Genomic DNA, 10,000 nt, shown 5'->3' on the forward strand with positions numbered 1-10,000 from the left:
AAATGGTAGGTATTCAGCCAAGTTCTCCCTCGAAAAAAAAAAATGCACTTAGGCCATTCTCCCTCGAAATATTAAACATAAAAATTTCAACGTGAAAAGAAATACTTATTCACATGATAAATGTTAGAAAATGGGCCTAAAAAAATGTGTGGCATTGTTTCAACTGCATGTCAAATATTTTTCCACAATCAGAACCAAAGAAAATTTAGAATCGGTTAACACATTTTAGAACAATTCTCGATTTTTTTCTTTTTAACTAATAAATACTAAGCCCGAGTCCTTATATCTGCAATGTTTAAAATAAAATAAAGTGGTCCAATATAATAATAGATGAAGTCCCAAATAATATTAAAGTATTAAGAAACTGTGAGTAGGAAGAGCAACAAAATAAGGACTTAACAAAAAAAGAAAAAAAAAATAAGCAATCGGAATTTTATCTAGACGAAACATTAATAAAACTAATGTGCTCATAATAATAAAAAAAAAAACCATCATCTAAAATCAAAAGTTTTTGGAAAGTCACTATAATGAGGTCTAAATATTTAAAGTTTTAGCTCCTTTGTTATTGGCTACACACGAAAAATCTTTACTTTCATTGTGATTTCACAAATATATATACACACGCACATGCACCCACACACACACACACATATATATATATATATATATATATATATATATATATATATATAGCCAAACACCTGTTCTTTATCATATAGTGGAGGTCTATAGGAGATTACATATATATATATATATATATATACATATATATATATATATGTATATATATATATGTGTGTGTGCGTGTGCGCGTATGCATGAGTGTGTGCGTGTATATATATATATATATATATACACAGTATATGTGTATGATATGTATATGTATGTATGTATGTATATATATATACATATATATATATATATATATCTATATATATATATATATATATGCACGTGTGTATGCATATATAAACAAACAGATAACGACAGTAGGATATAAAGTGCGAGCTTGGAAGACTACATAAACGTGTGATTCCGGTGGGAGAAGAACTCATTGCAAGAAGATCAGAAGCAAAAGGATGACTTCTTTTGCCCTGGCACTTAAAGCTACACCACATTCCCAAAATATGAAGAGAGGACCTTTCACTAAATTTTAACGAACTTATGATTTTTGACAACAGATTGGTCAAACGCAACACTCTCTCTCTCTCTCTCTCTCTCTCTCTCTCTCTCTCTCTCTCTCACTATTACACAAGATGTAGAATCGGGTCAAAATGGTTTACCATGTAAATGACTAGTGATGAGAGCTATTATATCGTAAACCAGTTCTTTTTTCAATAGCTTAACAACAACCGTGAAACAATAATTTGCCATAAATGTCCAGATGTAAGTGTACGAATCACTATTATGAGAAGGAGTGATAAATAAGACAGTCAGAGAGAGAGAGAGAGAGAGAGAGAGAGAGAGAGAGAGACTTCATAAGGATTTAGATTTGGTATTGGTGCGTTCTAATAAATATAACTGATTACATCCGCGCTATATACTGAAATCGGTTCATGTTAAACAACAGAAAGTTTCAACTAATTTTCCATAACACATGCACGTTTATTGATTTCAAGTTGTTTTCAAATATATTTCCATACAAAACTGTAGAAGAAAGTACGAATTAAAAGGTTTAAAAAATTACACTAAAACCCCAGAGTAAAACCAAAATACTTCAAAAATCTATATACGTCCAAAGTAAACAAAAAATAGTGATACTTAGAAATCAATTTGCAAATCTCATGCCACCAATGGCCTCATAGCGAGAATCTTGTTACACTTCTATGAAAAGGCGACTCCGGATATAGAAGAATTTCCTTTTCAATTTCAAGGTTTTGTACCAGCTAAAACTGACTATAAGAAAATAGAAGAGCTTCACCATCAATGGACAGAAGGTGGATCTTTTCCTGCAGACTTTAAGGTACAACTCGAATCCTTGACCTTGGTTGCATTCTCAGCAAAAGAAGGACGGATATGCAAGACCGTCCTCCTCATCTTACAATGGACAACTTCCGTTCTGTCAATGCAATGCCGGGCGGCAACATGCTCTTTACGCTTCGTCTGGTCGCTGATGGAATGGCTCCTTAACACGAACTTAGGTCATTCAAGGTTAAAAATACGCAAAGTACTTATAGACTGCCGTGTGAATTACATATTCAATAACTATTACATATGCCGTTTAACTGTCCCTTTTAAGAAAACTAAATACGTATTCTAAACAAAAGTTTAATATTTTCATGAAATCTACTCCCGACTAAATCCAACCATGTTCGCACCTATTAAGCACCTGACGTTGCACTTCAGTTTCCTTCATTCCTGTTTTAAGCTACAAGACTATGAATACACACAAGATGGTTCCTTTCCGTGCCATGAGAATGGTAAAAAAAAAAAAATACATGAATATGCTTACAAAAGCCTATACCAAAATCAATATCATTGGCGTTGAAAAACTAAAATGCCCAACCACAGGTTTCTCACTCACATTTTTGGGGGGATACGTAGGCCTACAGCCTCCAAAGTCTAGTGTTCAGTCGTCACGTAGCGCTTCATTCTAGAGTGAAAATTAGTAATGCAACAATAATGTGTTACTCATTCCCCTAACTCACTATTTCCAGAGGTTCTACTTACTTCATTAGTTTTTGGGATAATCATAAATATCTTAGAGTTAGAAACAGAAACATTTTCCCAATCCTCAGTCTGAATGGCATCCCCAGTCACAGCGCTGGCCCATATAGCCCAATATCATAATAAGATGAATCCGATCTTCAAAGTCAGCCAATCTCATTGGCAGACACTGTTTAAGATCTGTCAGAGGAAAGTCTTGGTATGTTTATTGAATGGTGTCAAACAATATCTATCAAAATTTCTATGGGAATGAGTTAATGACTGTTTTTGAAACCTCTTAGAAAGGGTCAATTCAATTCATTAAAAGTTATTAGTAACCAACATACACACATTGTGATTAACATCGGGTATTCCGAGTGAGGTAAAGCAACATTCGCCCCTTGAGACGCAAACAGTAAATAAGGTTTAATTTCAGTGGATAAAACAAATTGGGCGAGGGAGAATACAGTTTTCAACTGGAATGAACTTCAACGAATAAAAAAAATGTAGTATTTAGAGTTCTTGTTATGGTATTCTACACTCCACTACTCCGTATGTTGTGATAGCAACATGGCTCGCGTCCAAGAAAACAAAATAAACTGCAAACATTAAACAGAGATGGAAATTTGTTCACAATACCCCTCAACATGTAAACAAAAAAATCGCCTACCATACAAATTTGGATGATGAGGCCTAAGCTACAGGCCTGGTAACGCGAATGCAGAGGCAGCGACACTAAACTATGGAAAGCAACAATCTATATCAACAGAAAGTATTACATATATATGAGAGGGTTACAGCTGGTTAGAAATTATTCAAACACCAATACATGAGCAAAATCTCCGTTCACCTAAAGGTCCAAACTGCAAGAGTACACGTAGAGGATACTAAGAATTGACTGAAGCGAGAATCCTGCAACACATATAGTGTGTAGAAGCTGCTATATAACTTGCAAGACTAATACCACTTAGAGTCATCCTTATCCAGAGCTTTTCCAGCATAAACGCCTTTAAACTGAAACATAACCAAATATTACCATTTTCATTATCATCATTATCAATATTGCTATCACCATTATCATTATTACTATCATCACTATCATAATCAGTATCACTATTACTAATATCATTATTACTATCAGCATTACTTCCATTATAAAGAAATCGGTTATTCTACATAGAAGCCCACCCCGTAACGCCTTGGCAAGCAAGCCTGGTCAAGCAGGAAGAAGACAAGCAGACATTGCAAAGGTAAGTGTTCTAACAATTAAGCAGGCGTTTATTTATTTCAGTTATTCCGTTTAGGCAATAGACGTGAAAGTGATCAGATATTTTCTAAAAGATTTCTATATTATTCCATTGGGTTCTACAGACTGCTAAACGAGTTGAATGTATTTTTGAAAGTGTCACTCATCGTTTATTCTTCAGAAATAGCTTTAGATAAAAAAAGTTAATCCCCTCTGACGCTACGTTTTAAGAAATTTAGATTATATATATATATATATATATATATATATATATATATATATATATATATATATATATATATATATATATATATATACTACCGCCAGAGAGTTATGGGGTCCTTTGACTGGCCAGACAGTACTACGTTGGATCCTTCTCTTTGGTTACGGTTCTTTCTCTTTGCCTACACATACGCCGAATAGTCTGGCCTATTCTTAACAGATTCTCCTCTGTCCTCACACACCTGACAACACTGAGGTTACTAAACAATTCTTCTTCGCTCAAGGGGTTAACTACTGCACTGTATTTGTTCTGTGGCTACTTTCCTCTTAGTAAGGGTAGAAGAGACTCTTTAGCTATGGTAAGCAGCTCTTCTAGGAGAAGGACACTCCAAAATCAAACCCTTGTTCTCTAGTCTTGGGTAGTGCCATAGCCTCTGTACCATGGTCTTCCACTGTCTTGGGTTAGAGTTCTCTTGCTTGAGGGTACAATCAGGCACACTATTCTATTTAATTTCTCTTCCTCTTGTTTTGTTAAAGTTTTCATAGTTTATATAGGAAATATTTATTTTAATGTTACTCTTCTTAAAATATTTTATTTTTCCTTCTTTCCTTTCCTTACTGGGCTATTTTCCCTGTTGGGGCCCTTGGGCTTATAGCATTTTGCTTTTCCAGCTAGGGTTGTAGCTTAGCAAATAATAATAATAATAATATATATATATATATATATATATATATATATATATATATATACAATATATATATCCATATACTGTATATATAAATATAATATATATACACAAATAAATATATATATATATATATATATATATATATATATATATATTTGTATATATATATATATATATACAGTACATATATAGCATCCGTCATTAGTAGTTCAGTGTGTATGTGTCCGTATGTGTTTTAAAAATAAAAAAATAAATTAAATTTCCTGAAAAAATGGCCTCACTATTGACAGATAATTTATCAATCAACCAATAAATTAATCTTACGTCAAACCTGAAGAAAGGTCGACGAAAACAATCCAAGGTTGCATCAGCAGAAAGGTAACAAACCCATTTATTTCTAGCTCAAGACATCTTTAAGAGATCAATCCAACAATGGCTGACATCTCGAGTGATCTCCATTCACAAAAACTGATCCAATGGCTAAAAATAATCACGAATGCAGCGTCAAGCACAATGAAAGGAAACAAATAAAGCAGATCGTCGAAAGAAACGCTTATTGAACGTAATCTTCCCATTGTCTTACGTCCCTGGGAAAGTATATAAAAGAGAATGCACGGCCAGCATGGCGCAGTGCCAGTCGGTGTGCCGACGAAGAAGGTTCCTTACAGTATATGGTCGTACTGCGCGTGCGCCCTTTCCACTTGGTTATCACGTGGTGCTCGATCGACAAACACAAAATGAGGATTCAGGTAAGAGATTGCTATATTCTTTTTTTTTTTTTCCTTGATGAGAATGGCCAAACCTTAGTATAGTAGACGCAAAAACCTGAGTAAAAAAAAAATAAACTTCAAAAATCTATATGTCGAAAGCAAACATAAACCTACTGATACTTTTCATCTTCTTTCTCACTGGGTTACCTTTACTCATTCATTGTCAAAGATATCAAACTCTCTCTCTCTCTCTCTCTCTCTCTCTCTCTCTCTCTCTCTCTCTCTCTCTCTCTCTCTCTCTCTCTCTCTCTCTCTCTCTCTCTCTCGGCAGTTTCTTTGGGAATCGTCTTAACTAGAACTAACAATTTGAACTGGACTGAACATCAAAAAATAACTGGAACCCAATAGTATCTCTTCGAAAAAAAAAAAATCTGTCATTTCATGACAAACTCTTATTGATGTTGCTGAAACCTGTTTCTACTAACCTGGTGTGATTCTCGGATTTCCTTTAATCTCAGTACAATTAAGAAAAATGTCAGCCAGTTGGTTAATAAACTCAAAACATCTTTTTTAAGCCCAAGAACCCTATGCTTGTAAACTAGCCAACCCTATAGATTATATGAGAATGCATAGCATACAAATTTTCAGCAAAAATAGCCTTTTTAAAAGGTCGTAATCCTTCAAAAATATTCAGATTATATATAATCCCAATAGAATTTTTTGATTCTCTTAAAAAAATTACACTTTTTCAATTACAGTAGACATAAAACTTTAATCAAGCTTTCCTTCCATCTCCAACTCTAGCTTTGCTACAACCTAACAGACCAAAACTATGTCCTATTATCAAAATCAACTTGAATTAATAACGGCGAAATACATATATAAAACTCGAAAGTCAACATTTGAACATCCCGGACTCTTAAATACTTTATCATCACACGGTTATAGTTGTAATAAAAATAAGATTTTTGACGTTCATTATATTAATATTTCGTTTTAACTTTGGCATCATACATTAGAAGCATACTTGAAGTCATACTGATAAAATGAACTTGATTTACAACCAACCAATCAAAGCATAAATTAATATGAAAATCCTAACATGACCTCAAATAAGCGTTTATTTTTTAGTTTAAAAAAGTTGTGCCTTTGGCGTTCTCGGTTAACAAAGTTTAAACTGACACTGCTTGATATTTAAAAATAATTTTGAATGTAAATAAGGCATATAAAATGGCAAGCAGAAGCCTTCTTAGATTACTTATTTGTTTTTACAAAGCGAACTCTGCCCTGGTAAATTCTTCGAACATGCCACGATTACTGCCGATCTTGCAGTCCATCTTTCAAAGTACCCGACCATATAACAACAACAATCATGATATGAAAGGTGATGCCAACGATATTCGATCAATGATAACATAAATGACTTAATGAAACAGGCCCCTGAGAGGAAAAGAAGCAATACCAGGGAAAGGATCGCAAGATAGCCTTAGGATTTCGTCATTTTCAGTGACCGCAGACGGTTGCCTCTACATCATACGTGGCGAAAACCAGAGCAATGAATGCAGCCACACAAGCAAATAAACAACTATTAGCAAAGCGGAAGGAGATTTTCTTACCTTTCGGATTACATCATATCTTTTAACGTTCTTTCAAGTATTAGCGTGGAAAGAAGTTCGGTTTAATTCTATTAATGTTACAACGAACATTTTCTTGGTATTTTTTTTTCCAAGGAAAATGTGGGAAGAATGCTCTTCTCAATTCTGATCTTACGAAAAACCGAAAAATTTTGTATTAAAATTACTGACTAATCTTGCAAATACGTGCATACCTGTCTATTGAATATAATAGAAAATAATCAAGGTCAACTTAAGCAAGGATATTCCACAATATACAGCATCGGTGGATTGTTTCCATCGAGGAACTTCTTTTTTATGCTAATCCTATTTAATTAAAGTTTAGCTAAATTGGGAATATTTTATAAATTTCGTCTTAAATTGAATATCAAAACATTATATTCAGCCAAACGTGTTTTTAAAATAAAAACGCAAGGCAGAATTCAAAATGAATATTATCTTTCTTACTAAAAACCGATGAAATGTGAATGGAACATTCGGTAAGGTGATGATATCACAAGACAAGTAACGAGAAACGAAGTGCCTATTCATATACTAACGGGCATGAGCCTTTCACGCATGGCTCACATTAACGACAACATTCAGACATGGAAGAACTATATGCAGAACAGTCTGGTGTAGCATGGGGAGTTAATAAAAACACTCCAATATACACGATACTTTCCCGTGTTTGCAACATTTAAAGGGTCTGACAAATTCCCTGAATTCTTACAGATAACGAATAGTGTACAAGAATGACTGTCCCTTGACTATAAGATGTTATAAAAGTAAAATGTAAACGTCAATGAATTTTCCAATGACGTTACTTCACATTAGCAAGTTACTAGAAAAGCGACACTGTAATAGAGAATGAAATAGTGCTTAGTCCAATTGTGATGATGAACGTGTTGTTATAGATGGGAAATAGTGGAATCTTTAAAGAAATGTAATGCACACTACATGTTTATTGCATATAAATTAAATCGACTCCGAGCAATAGTGCATCTCTGGTCACGAATTACTCAAATACTGAGAAGTCATTTATTTTCGTTGATACCAATTTTAGCAAATAAAAAAAAAAAAAATGCCGAGAAACTTGATTCCATGAATGGTATAGTCCAAATAAAAATATTATAAACTTCAAATTTTTATCCATATACATTAAAATATATCCTGAATATATCCAAAGTATTCTTCGTATCAGGTTGCCTCTGGTGTGTAGAATCGACCCTTTATAACAAAACACGATAACGTTGCAATATACATACACATAATCTATCATTAAAACGATCTACTTCCAAATTCTATTTACCATAAATCACGAAATTACTTAAAAGGTTAAATACCAGCATTCCTTTATGAAGGCCGAATCCTCGACAAAAGAGGCTGTTATTTCTTTTTCGTTGAACACCTAACATCTTGGTTTGCTGTCAACAATGGGAACCACGAAAATTTGTAAATAACAAGAAAAAAGAAAAAGATTCACATTAGGTTACTGTAATCATAGGTACGCTAACAATTAGGTATCCTTGGTCCAGTAAGTTGAAGCTGAAATCTAACGAAACGAAGCGGATAAAAGGGGTGTATATCAATAATTAAAGCGTTTCAAGAAAACAAAATGAAGTGTCAGTGTAACTTCAATGGCACTTAAGTTAGGATCATCTAATCAAAATAATAAAAGAACATGAAAGTATCATCGGATTGCTTGCTACTGGGAAAATTCCAAACATTCATTCACGATCCTTTTACCCTAAAATCCCCACCTAACCCCCCCCCCCCCCTCTCTCTCTCTCTCTCTCTCTCTCTCTCTCTCTCTCTCTCTCTCTCTCTCTCTCTCTCTCTCTCTCTCTCTCTCTCTCTCTCTCTCTCTCTCTCAGTCTTGCCTTCATAACATCCAAAGACCGCAAGCTTTGTCAGTCGAAATACACAGAAAATCCCTAGCCATATAACACTAGTAGAGCTGTATCCCTTTATGATCACCATGAAAAATACCATGACAATTTCAGTTGTTGATCACTTTCAATCTATATTTCCTAGAGACTCGTTTTCCTTTATTCACATAAATTTCTACAAAAAAGTGATATTTAACAAAAATTTATCTGCAAGGAAAGTAAGATAACCTTCTAATAATGTGTAACGGAGCAACATGAGTGTGGAAAGTGCATTTGTCTCTTTTGCCACAACACAATTGACTATGTCTAAGATGATGGTTTACAAGAAGACCTTTGACTTAAGGACCAATATCTAAGCTACATAGAAACACGGTATAAAATAGTTCACGAAACAGAACTACATACCCGAGGCAAAATGAGTTGTCTATACAAACCTTTCATTTGACTATAGTTTGTTTGGTTGCCTATCAAGCCAAACACGGGTCAAATGGCCTTTAACGTATAAATGCTGCTGAGAAATAGCACAAACATTGACGTTCATGGAAACCGCTTATTAACATACTAATGGCAACACAGGTCGAAAGGTCTAACCAAATTATACTTCTTAAGGACACTAATGACTTTACAAGTTCCCGATGTATACAATCAAGGCACATCCCTTCAAGTCTCTTTCTTAGCCAATATGCGGGAGATTTTGCAACAAGCGTGGATGTATTTGCTGCACCACAGTCCTGAGCAATTAAATCAGTTTTTCGGAACGATGCAAAATCATAAAAATCCTAAAGAGTGGCAGGCCAATTTCAAAATTGTTATCTGAAGGTACAGGAGTCCGACGCAATAAACAAATTCACAAGTTTATCATTTGTCTTTTGATGTGCATTTCCGAAGTCTTTATTTACAGTAATTTAGGTTTAATCCTTTGAGAGGAAGGTCAACAGTAACTAATCCGTCCGCCATTAACCGAAGTGGCGAATAAATAGCA

General features: G+C 34.2%; 1 protein-coding gene and 1 long non-coding RNA gene across 4 annotated transcripts in view; one reads left to right on the forward strand and one right to left on the reverse strand.

Annotated features, from left to right (window-relative positions):
- Positions 1-10,000, reverse strand: part of LOC137627730 (uncharacterized) — a 281,697-nt gene that overhangs the window by 139,270 nt on the left and 132,427 nt on the right. The gene's annotated exons all lie outside the window — the stretch shown is intronic.
- Positions 5,442-10,000, forward strand: part of LOC137627703 (uncharacterized) — a 45,085-nt gene continuing 40,526 nt past the window's right edge. For both annotated transcript variants that reach the window (XM_068358941.1, XM_068358950.1), the window contains exon 1: positions 5,442-5,552. In XM_068358941.1, coding sequence (XP_068215042.1) covers positions 5,475-5,552 — 78 coding nt within the window. In that variant the 5' untranslated portion in view covers positions 5,442-5,474. The remainder of the gene's footprint in view (positions 5,553-10,000) is intronic.

The sequence above is a fragment of the Palaemon carinicauda genome, chromosome 2, assembly GCF_036898095.1.
Source record: "Palaemon carinicauda isolate YSFRI2023 chromosome 2, ASM3689809v2, whole genome shotgun sequence".
NCBI lineage: Eukaryota > Metazoa > Arthropoda > Malacostraca > Decapoda > Palaemonidae > Palaemon > Palaemon carinicauda.